The following is a 24,046-nucleotide window of genomic DNA, read 5'->3' as shown; positions in this document are numbered from 1 at the left end:
ATCTTGGTTTCATCTGTCCAAAGAATGTTCTTCCAGAACTGTGCTGGCTTTTTTAGATGTTTTTTAGCAAAGTCCAATCTAGCTTTTTTATTCTTGAGGCTTATGAGTGGCTTGCACCGTGCAGTGAACCCTCTGTATTTACTTTCATGCAGTCTTCTCTTTATGGTAGATTTGGATATTGATACGCCTACCTCCTGGAGAGTGTTGTTCACTTGGTTGGCTGTTGTGAAGGGGTTTCTCTTCACCATGGAAATTATTCTGCAATCATCCACCACTGTTGTCTTCTGTGGGCGTCCAGGTCTTTTTGCATTGATGAGTTCACCAGTGCTTTCTTTCTTTCTCAGGATATACCAAACTGTAGACTTTGTCACTCCTAATATTGTAGCAATTTCTCGGATGGGTTTTTTCTGTTTTCGCAGCTTAAGGATGGCTTGTTTCACCTGCATGGAGAGCTCCTTTGACCGCATGTTTTCTTCACAGCAAAATCTTCCAAATGCAAGCACCACACCTCAAATCAACTCCAGGCCTTTAACCTGCTTAATTGAGAATGACATAACGAAGGAATTTCCCACACCTGCCCATGAAATAGCCTTGGAGTCAATTGTCCAATTACTTTTGGTCCCTTTAAAAACAGGGTGGCACATGTTAAGGAGCTGAAACTGCTAAACCCTTCATCCAGTTTTAATGTGGATACCCTCAAATGAAAGCTGAAAGTCTGGACTTTATGTCCATGTCCATTATATAACTATAACTTAAATAGGTTTCAGTAAACAGGTAAAAAAACAAAATTTGTGTCAGTGTCCAAATATATATGGACCTAACTGTACATACACTTGTGCTGCATTCGACTAAAACTCGTGACTTGGAATTTCTCACCTCTGATTATGAAATAAAGACAACACCCCATCAACTTAGAGTATCTAATGACATCAAATCAACATGGCGCTTCCAGCATCAACAGTAAACAAAGTAGCACTTCTCACCTTTAAATGAGTTATGCCTCATATACTAACTTTGGATCAATCGACACAGACATATCTTCCTAAATCTAGAACCTAGACTTTACTCTTCCCTCTTTTGAGGACAATATACATTACTTATTACAGCTAGCAGGCTAGCTTATTGCTAACAAAGATGGGTGCGTCCAGGGTTTCCCCCCCTCACTTGTCACTCAAACATTCAAAGGTTGAAAATGATGCAATCCTCACGTCCAAGGCAAGTCATAAGGTAAGAACATAACATTACACCAGTCACAGAGTCAAAAGTCCACATAATGGCATGTTTTTGAATGGTTGAAGGTACCCTATATAAAGACGGGGAGAACATGTTAATCAAGCTCAGAATCGGCGCATACAGCCTTTGTACTGATTCTTGTTTGGGAAATATAATTTGCTCAACCTGCCTCACAATTTCATAGCTGATTTAAAAAATAGTTCCTGCTCGTGAATTCAGAGCCAACAGTAATGTTTACTATAGTGTGAAATTAGACAACCGTTTTGATAAAATAGTTGCATGTAGAACACAAACTTTTGTAAAACTTGAGGGCTGCATGTGCAGACCAAACACTCGTTACTGATCAGTAGCTATGCCTGGTTTTATTTTGAGGCCTCTAGAGAACAGTTAATTAAAAAGACCTGGAGACACACAAATAAGAACTGCTTTTATGCTTAAGAAAAAAAACCCTGCAAATCAGTTCAGAGAAAGCTTACTTCCTTGGTCAGTCTCATCAATCTAACAGGTGGGAGTCAGTTGTTCCAAATGCAGCAGCGTTGACTCTAAATGCAATGGCCTACATTCATTGTGTCAAACTATTTAGCAAAGTGCCCTAGGCTTCAACTTGAGCAGTCTCTAAACTTCATTTAACATCTATTAAATGATATGGGTCATTATAATTTTAGACTCATAACACTTTCCAAAAATGAGAAATGAATGATACACTTACAAAATTTGAGTGGCTTTATATCTGTAGATTCCTAACCTGATTGAATTTCACAGTGGATCGATTAGTTGATTGGTGGATTTGCTGACTGACTGAGTTGGTGGTCACTTGTCTACACAAAAGATTTGATAATGGGCCAAAAAAGAACTTAAGACCCAAATAATATGTTTACATGCTAGTTTTACTGTCTGCATACCGCGAGTTGGCCTAGTGGTTAGTGTGTCTGCTTCTTGATAAGGAGATCACAAGTTCTACTTATGGTTGGGTCATACCAAAGACCATCATGAAAATGGTACCTACTGCCATCTGGCAAGGCACACCACAATACAGATGCAAGTAGGGAGTCAAACTCTTGCAGTTACCAGAGGACTGGTCCCCCACCGTAACCCTAGCTATGTACAGTAATAGGCGAGAGGCCGAGGACTACTGAAACAGAGCTCAGTGCCGCCCAATATGCCTCAAGTGCCTGATTAGTACTGGGACAGGAGACTTCCTGGGAAGACCAAGTCCTGGCACGGGCGCAGATAGAGGGTGGGATGGGTGGGATTCGTCCCACCCAGATTTAAATTCACCTCGTTTGGTCCCCCCCACTTATAGGGAGGAAAAAACGTCTATGCTGTCTTTCTTTGCATAAGGCAAACCTCACAGAAAAATCAAAAGACTAATTACCATTCGGTTTATTGAGGTGCACAGCAGTACATACATAGTTGCAACAACTCACATAAAACAAAACAAAGACTGATATTCGGTTGGTTGAGCTGCGCAGACTGCACAGGGTGCGAGCTCGAGCTTGGTTGCTATGGTTACCCACAACAAGTTTGACAGGCATATCGGGGACAGCTCCTAGTTCAGGACCCCAACACGGCATGATGAAGGGTGCCAAACCGAAAAGGCAGAAAACGATTGCATCGTTTTTTCAAAAAACAACGACTGTAAGTAAACTGTGCCTTACTTTATCATATCACCTTGCAATTTTTTGATAGTCTGTTCAAAGTAATGTCGTAGTGAAAGTAAAATTGTACGGAGTAGAGATGCCTTTCTGGGGGTGGGGTTGGTTTGCTGGCAGCTTTGTCCCCCCCCCCAGTTCAAAAAACGTATCTGCGCCCCTGAGTCCTGGCACTGAGTGGGAGGGACTTTTTATTGTCTACATGGAAAATACACTGTGACTCCATACCCTCATCTATAGCAGCTTGTAGTACACTGTGTTTAATAAATAAAATTTACTTCTTTCCTTACTTAAAGCCACATATACAGGTTCTTTGGTTTGTCCCCTTGGAGAAATTATACATCGAAACCCTATACCCTTTTTCAAGAGGGCAACAATTTGAAACCCTTTAAGAAGCTAAGAAACTAATCCTAATGCATTCTAAGAATATAGTATGTCCATTTCTTTTGTCCATTGCTTCCCAGTATTTCACTCTCAGATGCCAGCTACAAGGTCGTGACAGACATTGACCCAACTGCATGGAGGCACTCATCATCAAGACCTATCTTCCAACCCAACCACTATAGCCACGGGGTCCAAAGTCCAAATCCAGCCTCCATTTAGCTGTAGTTCTCTTAAACCTGGGGTGAGCCAACCTTCAAGAAGCATCTATTGTAGGTATCAACTGGCAGACTGTGGTCCAGATGCAGACACAGCAAAGTATTTCACTGGGACAAACTGAACACTTTAATTGAGCTGATCAGTATATATTTGGGGGGTGGGACTGGCCATAGTTCAGTGAGTCAAGTTTTTTTTTTTTTAAACATGAACCTTTGCGCTGGATCCTCTTGCGGTTTATCTAAATCACATGCATTTAAATTTCAATTTTTTCGCTGAAGGACGTTCATCAGACGAGAGAGAGCTAGAGAGGTCAGAAACGGAAATAAAATGTTTAAAGATGAATGGACAGAAACGTATGCATTTATTCTCCTGCATCACATTCAAAACAGATGTGACTCAGAGTAATGATGTGCAAAAGAAAGCTACAGGAGTGGGTGGATATGAAGATACGAGACAAAGAAAGGCCCTGGCCTAAAGACTCGAGTGATTCTAAGTGTGGAAACCCCCTCATTTCTCTTTCTCTGATATCTATGTTTGCTCTCTTTTGCAGTGCTGTCAGGTTTTAAGGTGACTGATGATCGCTGCTTGTGTGTTATTATTGTTTCTATTATTGCCGGGTACTTAGCCTTCTTCATAGACTGTACCATTCATAGTTTAACTGATGGCTTCAGGACTAGTGTTTGTAGCACCGCAGGGATTGCATTCTGCTTCATTTAAAATGATGCTTCGGGTACAAGTGCTACCTGTGGCGTGCGACTCTTATATGGTGAGCTGCTCTCCAGATCGGCCAGAATACTGGTCAAAGAGTCGATCTCAGCATCCAGGCTGGAGCGTCTCTCCTCCAGGGTCTTCTCCGGCCCTTTGATCTATAACACATACACAGCGCATGTTAAAATGGTTAAACAGAACCATAATTGGACATGTGGGAAAGTGCATCAGTGTGACCTGTAAGTAGACTCGGAGAATATGACAAGAATATTCCACTACGAAAAAAATTCAGATAGAGACTTTTTTTTTTTCCAGCACATAGACTCATGTGATAATTATGCGATTCAAGTTGGATGGATCGACATTATGTTTCCGCTGGGTGTAATTTTAAAGAAAGATTAAGATCCATTATGAGAAAGCTAAAGGTGAGAGTGGCTTACTTTAACTCAGACATGTGCTAAGCTACAGTACAAAAAATAACAATGCAAAAAAAAAAATCTTAATCATTTACAGGTTGAAAAAAGAGTGATGGGGTAATGAACAGATATAAAATGTCTTTTTGTTTCTTAAAAAAAAACAACAACCCTGCCTCTTTTCACCCTGTGCCATAAATGTCATGTAATAGAATACAATACAGTATATGCAACAATGATGCATGGATGTATACTTTATTTATTAAAAAAAAAAAATTTGTAATTTTATACTTGTATTTATATACTTTTTATACTTCCAGCACCATCAGGTACTGCACCTTAAGTTTTGTTGTACTGCTCTGCAATGACAAAAACATTCTATTCAACAAAAAGTAGAGAAGCTAATTAAATAAATTAACAAAGGCTACTGTATGTCCACACTAAATCAGTGTTCACCACTACCGAAAATGATACTTTTCGAAAAATGCATAAATTTGAAAACAGCAGGTTTGCGTTGCAACGTGGACACGGAAAAATAGAGAGTTTCAGAAACGATGCCATATGGTTACCATGACACTGGCAAAAGTTTGTGCTTGAGACACCAAAACAAACATTACATCAAGACTGCTCTGTCTAACATAATGAAGCCATGGCCTAATGGATAGAGAAGCAGATTTGGGACCAAAAGGTCACTGGCTCAATTCCCTGGACCAGCCGGAATGGCTAAAGTGCCCTTGAGCAAGGCACCTAATTCCCAACTGCTCCCCGGGCTTCTCTGGGTATGCTGTATGCCACTCTGGATAAAAGCGTCTGCTAAATGCCATTAATGTAACGTAACGTCTATCAAACGTGCTAATCTAGTGAACAGTAGAGTAGCAAATTGAGGAGCACGGTGGTGTAGTGGTTCGCACTGTCGCCTCACAGCAAGAAGGTTCTGGGTTCGAGCCTAGTGGCCGACGGGGGGCCTTTCTTTCTGTGTGGAGTTTGCATGTTCTCCCCATGTCTGCGTGGGTTTCCTCCGGGTGCTCCGGTTTCCCCCACAGTTCAAAGACAGGCAGTTGGATTAACACAGGGCGGCCTTGGGCTGAAGTACCCTTGAGCAAGGTACCTAACCCCTAACTGCTCCCCGGGCACTGCAGTATAGCTGCCCACTGCTCTAGGTGTGTGTGCGCGCGTGTTCACTGCTTCAGATGGGTTAAATGCAGAGGATGAATTTCACTGTGCTTGTGTGCGCGCATGTGACAAATAAAGGTTTCTTCTTCTTCTTTTTCTGTAAATCTTTGTTGTATATCCCCATATTTACTCACACAGGACTCCAAATCATTGTTTTCTCGAGATTTTTGCATTTTATATTCATTTGTAACCTGTAGTAGGAAGTCTACTTCATTGGAAGTCTGGGCAAAAGAAAAATAATTTTGGCACTCCTCAGCTGGGTCACTGTAACAGAAGACTATCTCGTCAACGAACTGATAACTTTAGCTTGTTACCTCAGAAAATGACAGCTGTTCATATGCTTGCAATCAAAACCAAGTTGACTGAAAATGGCAGAACAAACAACACTAAGGTGTTTCAGTGTTCTGGTGTGAATGGTACGTTTGGAAAAGGGTATGAAAACGATAATATGCACAGAGAAACTTTCTTTTTTTTTTTTGGTAAAATCCATGTTTTCAGATTTACCCAGCTTAGTGTGGACGTAGCTTAAGAGGCTTGAGCTCATCCCTCATCTCGTTATCTCTAGCCGCTTTATCCTGTTCTACAGGGTCGCAGGCAAGCTGGAGCCTATCCCAGCTGACTACGGGCGAAAGGCGGGGTACACCCTGGACAAGTCGCCAGATCATCACAGGGCTGACACATAGACACAGACAACCATTCACACTCACATTCACACCTACGGTCAATTTAGAGTCACCAGTTAACCTAACCTGCATGTCTTTGGACTGTGGGGGAAACCGGAGCACCCGGAGGAAACCCACGCGGACACGGGGAGAACATGCAAACTCCGCACAGAAAGGCCCTCGCCGGCCACGGGGCTCGAACCCGGACCTTCGTGCTGTGAGGCGACAGCGCTAACCACTACACCACCGTGCCGCCCACGAGGCTTGAGCTTTGCTAAGGAAATCCAATGAAAATTATTCCACTGGTTTATTCTTTCAGGAAAATATATATATATATAAATAAATAAAAAGAAGTGTGTGTGTGTACCGTACGCATTCAGACCATTCCAAGCCTAAACTTCATTAAAGTTCTCTCAAAATCAATGATTCTTTAGAAATAAAAAACAGTACCTTGTTACTGTCAGATGCTACACATAGTCCATATTGATTCATTCGGATTAAAAGGATAAATGCAATGAAAGCACACTGGTAAACATTACGGCTTCTAAACAATGACGAGAAGAGAAGTAGGTCAGCTGAAGTATGTGAATAAGCAACAGATCTACAATTTTCTGATTGCTTCCCTTTGCACGTGAGCCGGATGAGCGAAAGACTCATCACAGCGTTCTGTGGCCGTGTGACAGTGAAGGTGTAGGAGACAGACATGGACAGCGTTCTCTTTCCTCATCAAAGAAACACTGCTGCTCCATTTCTAGCCCTGCTTTCTGTGGACAGGTCGTCATTTCTCAGCCCTACACGGCACTTCTTATACACAAGGAGCTCTTTTCAAAGCCCCTAACTTTAATGTCATGCTCAATTTTAACAGTGAAGCAATAGTAAAGTGGATTGTTGAGTAAAAAACTTGCTGAACAGTGTGTGATATGCAGTTTGGCTCTAAAGTGTCAACAATGAAAGACGGTAACTAGAGAAATACAGCTACCGTACACAACCAGGCAACAGCTTTGGAAAGGAACTAAACAATGTAACTGATATGTTTGGATTTATAAGCAGTCCAGTCCATGTTCATAGTCATATTACATTACATACAGTACCAGAAGAAAGTTTGTACACCCCTAGTCATTCATAGGTTTTTCTGTATTTTGAATATTTTGTACATTGTACAACAATACTAAAGACATCAAAACTATGAAATGCGCTGCAAAAAATTTTAAAACTGATTTTGAGGAGAAAATTGAGGAGAACTGAAGTCATTTTTAAACTTGCTTTATTTCTTAATTAACGTGCTATTCAATTACGTTTTCGGTTTTAGTAACCTTACAGTATATCATGACTCGTATTGGCAACTAATTGCAATTAAACTAATTGCATGCAATATTGTTAGCATATCGCTTATCCTATGCGTATTATGGCACTCTACCCAATGGAGAATGAGTGTTGAATACAGTTTACGATATTGCATGGTTGTCAAGACAACATGACGTCACACGTCAGAGACATAAAACTTCCACACTAGTGAGCGACTGTGACAATTTGTCAACAAACATGGCTGCCAGGTTTGCTTTGTTAAAGGAGAACGGAAGTCATTTTTAAACTTGCTTTATTTCTTAATTAACGTGTTATTCAGTTATGTTTTCGGTTTTAGTAACCTTATATCGTGACTCATATCGGCATCTAATTGCAATTAATTATTATACTTATCGGCCTATTTGGGTTTTAGCCACGTTGAATTAAGTTCATTTGCTCCACAGCAGGTGTCGCTTATCCACGCGATCCTCACGAGACTTGTGCGAGACTTCGAAACGTGAAGTGTTAGCCAGGTGTCAGTGTCGCCATTTTGAAAACTGTTTTCCAAACGAAATATTGAACAAAAACGAGTTTAAATGATGATTACTGCCTACTTTTTTTCAAGCTTTCCTGATTGCTATCAAAACAAACAAAACTTCCAGCTTGATTACGTCAGCATTCGAAAGACGGCGCACGCGTCTTTTGACAACGTTGGCAGATGTTGGTCACTTTGATTTCCGCTGTACGTTTTACTTCCGTCCTACAAAGTCTCGCACAGGTCTCAATGAATCTCATTTACAGCCATTGCTTTGACATATGGACTGATGTATTACATATGTAGGGATGGATTGCCATGCCCGTAACCATAGTAACCATTATGAACACACCAATCCCTGTACTCGATGCCATGTTCTATCTCTGCCCATTCTTCCGACTCCCTGTAATGGTATTGGATACAGAGATGATACCAGATACCAAATACAGTGACTGTGCTTTAAACTCGCGGCGGAATCAAAATTCTTTCTCTCTGGCGGTGGATCCCACGCGTGAAAGAGAGAAGCCAATGCATCGGTGCTACAGAAGGACAAGAACAAAGAATGCGCTATTGATACCGGATCTTTAGCCAAAGTTCAATGTATTTGACCTTCGCAGAGTCGTAATAATAACTGAACCAGTTAGTTACTGCAGCCCACGCAGCATTTCAAAGAGAAAAGGCAACCGGATCCCTTTTCCCTTTCTCAACGTCGACAAACTATAAACAAGCTTCCTTCCAGATCATCGGATGACCGACGGGACACTGAAGATCTTCAGCTGACGAGCTAAAAGTGAAAGGAACCACTGCTTTCTCCCGAGATCTGCACCCCGCGCTGTCTTCGGATACAGAAGGCACACTTTCAATTGCTAACGAGAGCGATCTCAAGTAAGGCTTGTACGCATTTTGATTCACATGAAAGTGAAATCCTTCTGGCTCTCTCCTTTTAGTTATGCTGTCATAGTTAGTTGCCGGAGTCCCTGCTTGTACTCGGTGCAATATGTATACTGTTCCTACTTATTCAGGTGACATTGGGCATACCTAACCACCTGTGTTTTCTTTCTCTCCCCCCCACCCCAAATCTGTCCCTCTGAGTTACATGGAGTCAACAGGAAATCTTTTGGTGGAGACGGTGGGGACCTCGACTGGCTATCGTAGCCTGCAGGGAATCGGCCGTCAGACATTCTGTCGCATGTCCCAGACCCAGTGAAATGTAACTGAATTGTCTTGGCCAGGCCTAAGGGTCCCATCTGCATCTCATCATTGCTGAGGAGTGTGCTCCCATCACCCAATCAAGCATCCAGCCAGAGCAGGTCATGATATATTTTTTACCATATTAACATGCCATTGTGTGTTATGCCTGATGTAAAGACTCTCGTCTCTGCGAGCCTACCACACAGATTTAATACTTGTCATTTTTAGGGCATACCTAACAACGTGTTTTCTTTCTCTCTCTCTCTTCCCCCCCCATCTGTCCCTCTGAGTTACATGTTGATCCTGGGATTGAGATGCTGGCCTCTTCTGCCCCTCGGACCTGCTTGAGCCATCCTGGTGCCGTGTCTGGTCGGAGTTTTATCGCCCCACTCCTGTGAAGGACGGCCCCATGAGGACAGTTGAGGGTTATACCTGTTAAAACTGTTAATATTATAGTCAGGCTGTCTGTTGTTGCCCAAATGAAGATGGGTTCCCTTTTGAGTCTGGTTCCTCTCGAGGTTTCTTCCTCATGTCGTCTGAGGGAGTTTTTCCTTGCCACCGTCGCCACAGGCTTGCTCATTGGGGATAGATTAGGGATAAAATTAGCTCATGTTTTAAGTCGTTCAAATTCTGTAAAGCTGCTTTGCGACAATGTTTATTGTTAAAAGCGCTGTACAAATAAACTTGATTTTTGAAGTCAGTCTTAGACTGCGTGTTGTTTGATTTACTTTGTTTACTATCTGTATTTAGTTAGATCGTGCATATGGTCTCTCTTTTTTTTTTTTTTTTAACTCCATCGTACTCCACTACATTGGGATTTCAAGAGTAGCTAAGGGTTGAGTAGAATTTGGGTTTAAGGCCTAGCCGAGACTAGTTTAAACTACAGATTCCTTTGTTCTTTTTCGCATGCTCTCCTGTGTTGACCATCCCCTTCTGGGCGTGGCCTGGCACGGCTCGCGTATTCCATTCGCATTCCCTTCACGCACTTACACACACACATCTACTCACTCATACACACACCCATAAACACGTGATTTCCCCATCACATTTTAACATCCACTCGCCCCTACACTGTAACACTGGCATATAGCTCATCACTTCTGATCACCATTAGTGCCTTAATTATCATATACACTACTGATTCTTATTTGTATACATTGTATCACCATTTATATTGAATTATTCCTTGGCTGCTATTGTTGCTATATCTGATCAGTATTAGTTTGCTAATTCATGTCAGCTATTTCAATAAATGGTATCTTTGGAATAAACCATGTCCTGTTTATTGCTACAACATCCACTGATTGCCAACCAAGTATTCTAATTGCCTTCACCCATTTGGTTGTTATATGAATGTTATAGATCTAGAGTAAACATATTACATTAGAGCTACAATACTCAATAAACTATAGCAACATCACTAAGTTATCCCATTGATTTTAATAGCTTAGCTATAAACTATTAGACACTTGAATTAATGATTAATGAATTTGAGACTGAGCCCTTTTTACATGAGACTGATTTGATAAGCCTACTGTACTGACACAGAGCATATTTCAAAACACTCATAACTTGCTATAGCAGTGACAAAATAGCTATCAAAAATGCATTCCTATATTTAATAAAATGAGATAAACAGAATTTTGATAATTAAAAAAAATTGCCTTCAGTTCTCCTTTAATAATAGTGAAATTATCTTGCTGCATGGAAAGATAACTTTACTTGACAATACATCTTAGAATAAAGTTAGTTATAACCTAGAACTAGTTTTAATAATCTTAGAGTTGGTGTCTTGTATTCTTCAAATGGGAAATATTAGATCGTTTCAACTATATTCAAGAAATTCTAACTTGTCAAGATATAATTTTTTGCAGTGTATCATATGGAATATACGGTATGTGTTGCACCACAAGATTTTTGTCCCAGATGCTCTGTTTACAGAATGAATAGAAACGGCATTGAAAAGCGCACAATATTTTGCACTGTTTTCGCTGGCTGAGCCCGTAACCATCAACGAATAATCACCTCAATAGTGCCCCACGGGATACCATTCACCACTTTTAACATCATCCACGACTGTGTTGGACTGAGGCTGGTTCTAGAAGACTTGAGACAGGGACTCGTTTTAAATTTCTACCGTGTAGTTTACTGTCCAGAACCGGAAATGAGTCAACCCTCGACAGCGTCCATTCATTGTGAATGTACTGACTGATTCTGAGTCCTGGTCTCCATGTTTTCACAACCCTGCATGTTCAGAGGTTAGAAAGAATAGAAACACATTTTATAACTGACCATCTTGTACCAACAACAGTTCTAGCTTCATTGGTAACATTTTATACAGGTTAAACTTGGTTCCATGCTAGAAACTGCATATTGGCGAATAATATTCTGACATAATTGGCACAGTGCCGAAAATGAATTTGGCACGGTGCCAACCAATCAATGAGGCATCAAATTACAGTACATTACCTAAAGCTGTTTTGCAAATCCATAGTAGTGTCGTTCTGGTGTGAAAATCTGATGATGTTTTAGGTCATATTTATGTAGAAATATAGAAAATCCTAAAGGATTCACAAACTTTCAAGCACCACTGCAGTCACCTGGAACGCTCTTCAATTAAGAAGTGTGCCTCATCAAAAGTTAATTAGTGCAATTTCTTGCCTTCTTAATGTGTTTGAGATCAAACAGTAAATAATAAAAAAATACAGTAAATAGCCCTATTCCACAACTGTAGTAATCCATATATATATATATATATATATATATATATATATATATATATAAGGCCTAGAAATTCATATATTTTTTCACCAGCCAGCCGGACTAGTTACCTTCCAAAGTAACTTGCCAAACAGAAAATCAACTAGCCAAAATTTGTTCATGTATGAATTTGACTTCTGTCAAAAATAACGCAAAAGAGAGTAGTTACCATTGTTCATGACTAATGTGCATTTATTTCAAGACCCGAGTATTTTGATACTGTTGTTAAATACATAAATGAGAACAACACAGAGCACCATAATATAATATCAACAAATAATAATATATTGGAAAACTTGGCAACTTGACATATGAGTATTGAAAACAAATATACTTACTATCATGACTATAGCACCCAAAATATGTCCAACATGCTTTCTGTATTTAACCATTTATGAGAGCGAAAGCATTAGGAGCTTCATACTGACTAGGAATCAACTTGAAAAAAATTAATTATTTCATAAAAATCGCAGCCAAGGCCTACCCCGCTCCCACATTTGCTTATAAGTCCTTTGTCGTTTCTCCTTCTCGTACGCTTTATCGGCGGCCTTTTTCTCCTCTTCAGACCGAGGTCGCTTTGTCCCCGTCTCTGGCGGTTTCTGTACACCTTTCAGAAAATTCCACATCGCAACATAGCTTTGGCAGATGTAGATGTAAACAACAACAAAAATGCGTGTTTAAATGGGCGATAATGTGGCCACATCTATTGAATTTGATAACGTGATTACCGCGATATTCAACAAGATGCGTTATATGCATGCGCAGTAGTGAAAAAAACCAACAGCCTGACTCGTACACGATATGATTCGGAATTCTTCGGTATTTTCCGTCCTGCCGATAAACGCATCGATTAACACAGACACGGCACATGCTTAATATGTGGCGGCTTTAGTTGACGGTGTGTCTGAATCTTCGCGTCATATATATTTTTTATTTTCAACTAGCCAGCCGGGCTGGCTAGTGACAGGAATTACCTGCCAAATGACAAATTAAGTCGCCTCGGGCGACCGGACCACCACGAATTTCGAGCCGTGTTATGTCAACCGCTCAACTAAGTAAAGAGAAGCGACATCCATCATTACTTTAAGACATGAAGTGACTTTTAATGAATAAAAATAAAAGAAAAAGCAGTGATTTAGAAGGTGTGTCCAAACTTTTGACTGGGACTGTATAATAAAAATATCTACAGCTGGAGTGAAAGATTTACTGTTGTTCAACTGATTTATTTGTAGATATTTATATATAAATGAATATCACTTATCATAGATTTCAGCAGTGTCTCATATACCCTACTGTAATAAGGAGCTTAAATCTTAAATGCTATGGCTAGACCACTGATGTCTCAAAACTGCTTTTAATAAAGTCCCAAACAAAAATATTGAGGCAGTAGAAAACAATGGGAGGAAATGAAGACATTGAGTTCTCTGGCTAAAGTTTCAGAATCTCAGCAGCACGGATAAGAGTACGAGAAGAGAAGAGAAGAGAAGAGAAGAGAAGAGAAGAGAAGAGAAGAGAAGAGAAGAGAAGAGAAGAGAAGAGAAGAGAAGAGAAGAGAAGAGAAGAGAAGAGAAGAGAAGAGAAGAGAAGAGAAGAGAAGAGAAGAGAAGAGAAGAGAAGAGAAGAGAAGAGAAGAGAAGAGAAGAGAAGAAAAGAGAAGAATCAGGGCAGAAGGTAAACAAAGACCTACTCTAATTTAGCATCCTAAATAAACACGCTCTGAAGTGGTGAAAAGCTGCGACTAAACAGGAAAAGGAAACAAAACTTGAAACCGAAAATCAGATTAAGAAAAGAAAGGTGCACGACGTACTGAAAGTACAAAAATACTCAGCATCCCACTGCAAATATATCCACTTAGAACGTCAGACGACATTCAGTGTGAGCCAGCAGTCAGAATGAAAGGAAGCAACACTGTTTTAGAGGCATAGAACGGATACAACTCTGACTCCTCTCATCTGGAGGTATGTTCCTATGGAAACTGAGGTGTGATTCATGGTTACACCACTAACAGGTCAACAATGGCCAATTTGTGAGATATTTAAGAGGACTGTTGCAGAATAGAGGTTTGTAGTTTAATGAAGAATCCTGTTCTCCAGCACAGAGCATGCTTACATGCTATGGGAATGACACAATTAACATGTTCGAGAGATCAGCTTCATAACAGCAGAAGAGTCAAAATGTCAGCTCAGGTGCGCTCACTCACAGCGGACACTCTAGGTCCCAAAATGGGTGCTTTTTGTTTGTCTGTATCACCACTAGAACACCAGTTGATACCAAAAATATTGGACAGCGCACACAGGAATTCATACAATCGCCAGGAAAGGTAGTATTATGTGTATTATGCCTGATGTCAAGACTCTCGTCTCTGCGAGCCTACCACACAGATTTAATACTTGTGTCATTTTTAGGGCATACCTAACAACCTGTGTTTTCTCTCCCCCCCAATCTGTCCCTCTGAGTTACATGTTGGTCCTGGGATTGAGATGCTGGCCTCTTCTGCCCCTCGGACCTGCTTGATCCATCCTGGTGCCCTATGTCTGGTCGGAGTTTTATCGCACCGCTCCTGTGGAGGACGGCCCCATGAGGACAGTTGAGGGTTACACCTGGAGGATGCTCTGGACTCTTACAGTAATGCTTTTATGGCTGAGGACTACAGTTGACTTGCTAACTTTAGGACTGCAGTTGTCATGAACAGTTTTGCACTCAAGTTTCCATCAATGAAGAGTTACAACATCAACGAAACTGACTTCATGTTAAAACTGTTAATGTTATAGTCAGGCTGTCTGTTGTTGCCCAAATGAGGATGGGTTCCCTTTTGAGTCTGGTTCCTCTCGAGGTTTCTTCCTCATGTCGTCTGAGGGAGTTTTTCCTCGCCACCGTCGCCACAGGCTTGCTCATTGGGGATAGATTAGGGATAAAATTAGCTCATGTTTTAAGTAGTTCAAATTCTGTAAAGCTGCTTTGCGACAATGTTTATTGTTAAAAGCGCTATACAAATAAACTTGACTTGACTTGACTAGTATCTCACTGGGCTGCGACAGCCCACGACTAGTTGGAGACAGAACAATTGCGATAAAATATGAGAATTAGCGACAATTTTCACTTGGAATTACTGAATTGATATTCGCATATTTTACCGCAATTGTTGTGTCTCCAACTAGTCGCAGGCTGTCGCAGCCCGGCTTTCCCTCGGCAGGCAAGGAAGTAGAGGAAGCCTCACGGAAACTGATTTGAGAAGGGTTCGCGACACCAGCGACACATTTGTGGCTATTTTGAGAGAAATTTTGTCGCACTAATTTTTTGAACATGTTCAAAATTTCAGCGACGAAGGAGCGACACTTTGCGACTCATGCGAGGAAATTGAGAAGCCCCATGAATGTTTCAAGACACTTTTGAAACTCTTTCGCGAATGACATTCGCAATTTGTCGCAAGCTGTCGCAGCCCAGTGAGATACTGGCTGAACTGTTGGACATAAAGGAAAGATAGAGCGACAGCTCAATGGAATGAGCGCCATTGAAGAAATTAACCTTGGTCTGACATTGATGACCTTGTGTTGGCAGCCTTTCTGAATGAGAAAGTGACACAGATGGTGTGAGCGGAGACAGAAGTGTCCATTCACTTCATAGTGGATGTGGTAAGTGTAGTGAGGCTAAAAGCCTATTCTGCTAGCGTGGAGGCTCCCCTCAATATTCCTGGCTAATATCCGCTCATTGGATAATAAAACGGACCTGTTTTAGATTCACCAGTGGTGGTTCTAGCTTCTAGCCTGGGCAAAACCCCCTTCAGTGCCTCACCCCCACCCTAAATACATTTGTTGCACAATTTATCAAATTTTCAGAATAGGAACCAAATGAAACATACAATCTCCGTGGCTAATTCTTGGCAAAAGACACCCAAAAAGACTCAATATCACACAAAGAATACAAAATATCAGCATAGCGTAGACATCTGTTTAAGTTAACCTGCAGCATTGGAAATTCCCCTTACTGAGCTCAGGATCTAGTCAATACAATCAACGAAAATGTCTATGAGGTCACCTCAATGAAATCAATTATCACTAATGTACGAGTTAGGTTGTAATCATTTCGCTGCAGGCGACACACATTTTCATGATGAAACTGCGTGAAATTATATCCAAATGTTATGTAAGCTAGTTGGATAGAAAAAAGAATATTGTGCAATTGCATAGCAACCAACATAGGCGAACAAATGTAAGTGCTATACTAGCCTATTTCATTACATGCATAATATTGTAACGCAAAGAGATGGCAGCTGCATACCTTCATCTTTTGTGCATTTCTCCTCTGATTTTACTAGTTGCATTAGTCCTGTCCAAAGTTACAGGTAATAAGATTCCCCCATTCCTCCTACCTTGGGTTCCCGGCAGGGAGAGCTGAGGTCAACCTACCCCCACCCCCTCCCTAATTCGTACTTCTGAGTGGAAGACCAGGAAGTAACCTGCCTAGCTCACAAACTGGAATCAGGGTGGCAGGTTAATTGGCCCACGTGGTGATGTGATATCATTGATGTGACATGCAAATGAGTGGCAGAAAAACCAAATCGTGCAAATGTCACAGTTCTGATTTAGATGCCACCCTGGGCAGCTGCCCATGTCACCCATTCCCAAATCCACCACTGAGATTCAGACTCAGTTGGCTCATTAGGAGTTGCGGAATTGCTGCACTCTAATTTTAAAAGAGACGTGACTTCATGACAAAATTCCTGACTTAGCAATGCAGCTAGATGGGCACCCATGCTATCATTATTAGATATATAAAATTACAGTATATATTATACTAGCTTGTATAAGTGTATTGGTACCGTGCTGCATGGTGGTTCTACACTTTAAATAAAATTGACTGACTGATTGATTCATGGATGGATGATGCCAAGAGGTCACTACAGAACAAGCACCCTGACAGGGTCTTCATTGTAGCGGGAGATTTTAAACAACTCCGTCTCAAGAAGGCTCGACCTAAATTACATCAGCACATTCCCATACCAACCGGGGCAAAAATACAGTTGACCAGGTTTATTTTGATATAAAGAATATGTCTAAGGCTGAGCCTTGCCTACAATTTGGTCTCTCAAATCATAACTGTGTTCCTGGCTCCAAAATACAAAATCGCTCCTGAAATGGAGTAAGGCCATTACCAACATCAAGATATGGCCAAATGGATCAGTAGCAGCCTTGCAAGATTTCTGAGTGAACTGACTGGATCATGGTTAAGGAAGCTGCTACACATGAAGACTAAAAGGACTTAAATGAATAAGCACCAGCAGTCACAGGCTGCAGGAGTAAGAGTGTGAATGATGTCACAATCACTTGCACTGTAACCACTGAACCCACCCAGAAACTTTGGCTTAATGCTGGAGTGTGTTCTCTCCTGAAAGCATGCAACAAAATGTTCAAGACAGGAGAAAATGCATTAAAATTTAATGTCAGCATTGAAAGAGCCAAGACCACAAATGCACGAAAGGTACAGGAATACTTCAAAAGCCATGATCTGCAACAATTGTGGAGAGCAGTAAAGACAATAACAGACTCCACCAAAAAGTCCCCTTCCTGTCTGCACCAAGGACGTCTCCTTCCTGCATGCTTTAAATAGCTTATGCCCAAATTGAGTCATCAAACCCAACAACGTGAGGAGCAACATCTAGATACCATCGGTTACCACAGTGGATGGGACAAGAACTCTCCTAAAGATCAACCCTAGGAAATCTGTGGGACCTGATAACATCCCAGGACAGGTACTTAAGGAGTAGACCCATCAGCTAACGGAGGTATTCACTGACATTTTTTTAACATCTCCTTTGCCCAAGCTGTTGTTCTTACTTATTTCAAGAATACAACAAATCATTCCACTACCAGAAAAATCTCCAGCCACATACGTGCTAACCATCATCATCATGAAGTGCTTACAATGAAATCATGTCATACAACTCCGATTCCAAAAAAGTTGGGATGCTGCGTAAAACGAAATATAATCAGAATGCAATGATCTGAAAATCCTTTTTGACCTTTATTCAAATTGAATAAAATACAAAGCCAAGATATTTTATGCTCAAACTGATAAACTATCATTTTTTGTAAATATACATTAATTATGAATTTGATGCCTGCAACACATTTCAAGTAAGTTGGAATAGGGGCATGTTTGCCACTTACCGTACATTCAGTACGTGTTTGGGAATTGAGAACAGTAATTGTTGAAGTTTGGAATGTGAAATTCTTTCCCATTCTTACTTGAAATACAGCTTCAGTTGCTCAACAGTCCAGGGCCTCTGTTGTTGTATTTTGTACTTCATAATGCACAACGCATTTTCAATGGAAGGTAGGCAAGCAGGCCAGTTTAGCACCTGCACTCTTACTATGAAACCTGTTGTAACATGTGCAGAATGTGGTTTGGCATTGTCTTGCTGGAACAAGCTGAGGCATCCCTGAAAAAGAGGTCACCTGGATAGCAGCATATGTTGTACCAAAACATGTATGAATGATGCCTTCACAGATGTGCAAGTTACCCATGCCATAGGAACCAACACACCACCATACCATCACATTACATTATGCTGCAGGCATTTGGCAGACGCTCTTATCCAGAGCGACATACAGTACGGCATACCCACAGCAGTGGGCAGTCCGGGGACCAGTTGGGAGTTAGGTGCCTTGCTCAAGGGCACTTCAGCCATTCCTGCTGGTCCAGCGAATCATACCAGCGATCTTTTGGTCCCAAAGCTGCTTTTCTAACCTTTAGGCCATGGCTTCTCCACATCACAGATGCTGGCTTTTGAACTTTGTGCTGGTAAAAATCTGGATGGTCCTTTCCTCTTTAGCCCGAATAATACAATGTCCATGATTTCCAAAAACAATTTGAAATGTGGACTCAGACCACAGCACACTTTTCCCACTTGCTTCAGTTCATCTCAGATTAGCTTGGGCTCAGAGAATTTGGCAGCATTTTTGAATGCTGCTGATATTTGGCTTTCGTTTTGTATGGTAGATGCAACAGAACTGTGTTCATCAGCAATGGTTTTCTGAACTGTTTCAGAGCACATGTAGTGATATCCCTTATACAATAATTTTGGTTTTTAAATGCAGTGCTGTCTGAGGGATCAAAGGTCATGGACATTCAATGTTGGTTTGCGGCCTTGCCCCTTACGTGCAGAGATTGCTCTGGATTCTCAGAATCATTTGATGATATTAATGATTGCCGATGGTGAAATTCCTAAATTCCTTGCAACTGTACACTGTGAAATGTTGTACTTAAACTGTTGGACTATTCGCTCACACAGGTTTTTTACAAAGTGGTGAACCTCACCCCATCCTGCTTGTGAATAACTGAGCCTTTCCAATTGTACCAATCAACCAGTTTACCTGTAGAATGTTCCAAACAAGTATTTTTGAACATTCCACAACTTTCCCAGTGTTTTGTTGCCCCTCTCCCAACTTTTTTGGAATGTGTTGCAGGCATCAAATTTAAAATGATAAAATAATAAACTTGATCAATTTGAACATTAAATATCTCGTCTTTGTATTGTGTTCAGTTGAATAAAGGTCAAAAAGGATTTTCAAATCACTGCATTCTGTTTTTATTTACATTTTACACAGTGTCCCAAGTTTTTTGGAATTGGGGTGGTAAATAAAAGCCTCCATTCCATCCACTCCAGACCCTCATCAGTAAATCACTTCAGAGAGGATGCCATCTCCTTTGCACTTCACCTATCCTTAACACATCTGGAAAACAAACGCTTTTGTGGGGCCGTTTTTGACTTCAGTTCTACTTTTAATACCGTCATTCCCCTGAAGTTAATGGACAATCTTCTCTCAATCTTAGTTTGCAATCCTCAAACTGCCACTGGGTCCTGGACTTTGAGTTGCAGAACCCACAATACAAAAGAAAGGATTAACAACAAAACATGCAGCACCACCACCCCACCCTGAACACTGGAGCACTCCAGGGTTGTGTTCTAAACTCCAATTTATTGACATTGTTCATGCATGATTGTGTGTTGCTACACATCAGATCAACCAGATCATTACATTTGTAGATGACATCATAATCGCAGGACTTTTCACAAATAATGAGGTGGCTTACAGGGATGAGGTGCAACAACTTCAGGAATGGTGCAATACCATGGTGGTGGACTTTAGGAGAGCACAATCTACACACCAACCTATACACATCAATGGAACATCTGTGGAACAGATGTTCAGTTTCAGGTTCTCGGGTGTAAAGATCACAAATGACCTCATATGGACTCTGACCTTGTCACTTTTAGCTAAAAAGGCACACCAACACCTCTACTTCTTGAGGAAGTTGAAAAAGCAGGTATGCAATCAGCGATCCTTACCAGCTTCTACAGAAGTATCATGGAGTCTGCCCTCGCACACAGAATTAGTCTGGTATGATAACTGTACTGGATCAGACAGGAAAACACCAAAAGGGGCTGAAGGATGGCCAGTGAGTCATAGGCACCAGCCTCCCTAATATTAATATGATCTACCCTGAATGGTGTACAAGAACGGCCCAAAGCATCTGGGCAGACTCCACTCATCCATCACACAAACTTTTCACCTTGCTTTCCTCAGGGAAAAGACTGCGCAGCATTTGAGCCAAACGCTCATGACTCATGAACAGCTTCTATCCAAAGGCTATAAGATTTCTAAACAGGTCCTACTCAATTCAGTTTAAACCTTCATATACCTCATCACAATGAGTCTTGTAGCACCACAAACACTGTATTTACACTACGTATTTGCACGTGTGTCTGTACATGTACATATTATCTGGACACGAGAGTTTTACTGGGAAATACACCACTCAAATTTTTCATATGAGCTACATCCAGGAGATATGGAGAACCAAATCTGTGACATATTTCTCTGTATATCACTCGTGAGGAAATCGGTGAATTGTTTTGATAAATTTGGGTACTTTGTTTGTGAATGTGTCTATATACAACCCCGATTCCAAAAAAGTTGGGACAAAGTACAAATTGTAAATAAAAATGGAATGTAATAATTTACAAATCTCAAAAACTGATATTGTATTCACAATAGAACATAGACAACATATCAAATGTCGAAAGTGAGACATTTTGAAATTTCATGCCAAATATTGGCTCGTTTGAAATTTCATGACAGCAACACATCTCAAAAAAGTTGGGACAGGGGCAATAAGAGGCTGGAAAAGTTAAAGGTACAAAAAAGGAACAGCTGGAGGACCAAATTGCAACTCATTAGGTCAATTGTCAATAGGTCATTAACATGACTGGGTATAAAAAGAGCATCTTGGAGTGGCAGCGGCTCTCAGAAGTAAAGATGGGAAGAGGATCACCAATCCCCCTAATTCTGCGCTGACAAATAGTGGAGCAATATCAGAAAGGAGTTCGACAGTGTAAAATTGCAAAGAGTTTGAACATATCATCATCTACAGTGCATAATATCATCAAAAGATTCAGAGAATCTGGAAGAATCTCTGTGCGTAAGGGTCAAGGCCGGAAAACCATACTGGGTGCCCGTGATCTTCGGGCCCTTAGACGGCACTGCATCACATACAGGCATGCTTCTGTATTGGAAATCACAAAATGAGCTCAGGAATATTTCCAGAGAACATTATCTGTGAACACAATTCACCGTGCCATCCGCCGTTGCCAGCTAAAACTCTATAGTTCAAAGAACTCTATAGTTCAAAGAAGAAGCCATATCTAAACATGATCCAGAAGCGCAGACGTCTTCTCTGGGCCAAGGCTCATTTAAAATGGGCTGTGGCAAAGTGGAAAACTGTTCTGTGGTCAGACGAATCAAAATTTGAAGTTCTTTATGGAAATCAGGGACGCCGTGTCATTCAGACTAAAGAGGAGAAGGACGACCCAAGTTGTTATCAGCGCTCAGTTCAGAAGCCTGCATCTCTGATGGTATGGGGTTGCATTAGTGCGTGTGGCATGGGCAGCTTACACATCTGGAAAGACACCATCAATGCTAAAAGGTATATCCAGGTTCTAGAGCAACATATGCTCCCATCCAGACAACGTCTCTTCCAGGGAAGACCTTGCATTTTCCAGCATGACAATGCCAAACCACATACTGCATCAATTACAGCATCATGGCTGTGTAGAAGAAGGGTCCGGGTACTAAACTGGCCAGCCTGCAGTCCAGATCTTTCACCCATAGAAAACATTGGGTGCATCATAAAACGGAAGATACGACAAAAAAGACCTAAGACAGTCGAACAACTAGAATCCTACATTAGACAAGAATGGGTTAACATTCCTATCCCTAAACTTGAGCAGCTTGTCTCCTCAGTCCCCAGACGTTTACAGACTGTTGTAAAGAGAAAAGGGGATGTCTCACAGTGGGAAACATGGCCTTGTCCCAACTTTTTTGAGATGTGTTGTTGTCATGAAATTTAAAATCACCTAATTTTTCTCTTTAAATGATACATTTTCTCAGTTTAAACATTTGATATGTCATCTATGTTCTATTTTGAATAAAATATGGAATTTTGAAACTTCCACATAAGTGCATTCCGTTTTTATTTACAATTTGTACTTTGTCCCAACTTTTTTGGAATCGGGGTTGTAATAAAAAGAAAATCACACTTTGGTTTGAAGATACAAAATTTATCTTCTCATGATGAAAAATTCGCATTTGTCATACGAAAAATACATCGCAGATCTGAGTGACATATTTAAAGAATACTGGCTGGCTTTTTTCGTGGTATATCAGATATATTCCATTCAGCTAGCATGATACTGAACAAGTCGAAGACCAGTTCAGTATTATGCTAGCTGAACTGAATATATCTGATATACCATGAAAAAAGCCAGCCAATATTATTATTATTATTATTATACTACACACACATTCCTTTTGGATGTTCAGCACATCTTTCTCTTTCAAAATTCTCTCAAAATCTTCCATATTTAATGAAGCAAACCTGGTGGCCATGTTTGTTTACAAATTGTCACGGTCGCTTGTTAGTGCGTTAGTTTTACGTTTCTGACGTGTGACGTCATATTGTCTTGACAACCATGCAATATCGTAAACCATATTCAACGCTCTTTCTCCATTGGGTAGAGTGATGTAATACACGTAGGATAAGCGATATGCTAACAATATTGCATGCTATCAAACTAAATGAATGAAAACCGCTAGAAAGGAATAGAATACTTGTTTTTATCCCATCAAAAAAGTGTCCTGGATGTATAATAAACACCAATATTTCACTCTGATGCTGTCACTCCCAGTGTGTTGTCAAAATGGCGAACTGGTTCATCTCATCTCATCTCATTATCTGTAGCCGCTTTATCCTGTTCTACAGGGTCGCAGGCAAGTTGGAGCCTATCCCAGCTGACTACGGGCGAAAGGCGGGGTACACCCTGGACAAGTCGCCAGGTCATCACAGGGCTGACACATAGACACAGACAACCATTCACACTCACATTCACACCTACGGTCAATTTAGAGTCACCAGTTAACCTAACCTGCATGTCTTTGGACTGTGGGGGAAACCGGAGCACCCGGAGGAAACCCACGCAGACACGGGGAGAACATGCAAACTCCGCACAGAAAGGTCCTCGCCGGCCACGGGGCTCGAACCCGGACCTTCTTGCTGTGAGGCGACAGTGCTAACCACTACACCACCGTGCCGCCCAGGCGAACTGGTTCAAAATTAAAATTCTTTTGGTTAACTTGCGTTTTTTTTCCTTTTCATGTTGAAAAATATATCACTCGCTCTCTTCGCTCACTCCTGAATATGTTCACCACTCAAAGACAAACTTCACATCTTTGCACAACCATGTAATATCCTCTATATATGTATGTACTGTATATA

At 40.9% G+C, this 24,046-nt stretch overlaps 1 protein-coding gene across 5 annotated transcripts in view; it reads right to left on the bottom strand.

The window, feature by feature from the left end:
• The window catches only part of lpp (LIM domain containing preferred translocation partner in lipoma), a 492,132-nt gene that overhangs the window by 189,952 nt on the left and 278,134 nt on the right, over positions 1–24,046 (bottom strand). For all 5 annotated transcript variants that reach the window (XM_060919812.1, XM_060919814.1, XM_060919813.1 and 2 more), the window contains one exon: positions 4,229–4,351. In XM_060919812.1, the coding sequence (XP_060775795.1) occupies positions 4,229–4,351 (123 nt within the window). The remainder of the gene's footprint in view (positions 1–4,228; positions 4,352–24,046) is intronic.

Source organism: Neoarius graeffei, chromosome 4 (assembly GCF_027579695.1).
Source record: "Neoarius graeffei isolate fNeoGra1 chromosome 4, fNeoGra1.pri, whole genome shotgun sequence".
NCBI lineage: Eukaryota > Metazoa > Chordata > Actinopteri > Siluriformes > Ariidae > Neoarius > Neoarius graeffei.
Note: the sequence above shows the minus strand (reverse complement) of the source record. Positions and strands in the feature narration are given on the sequence as shown.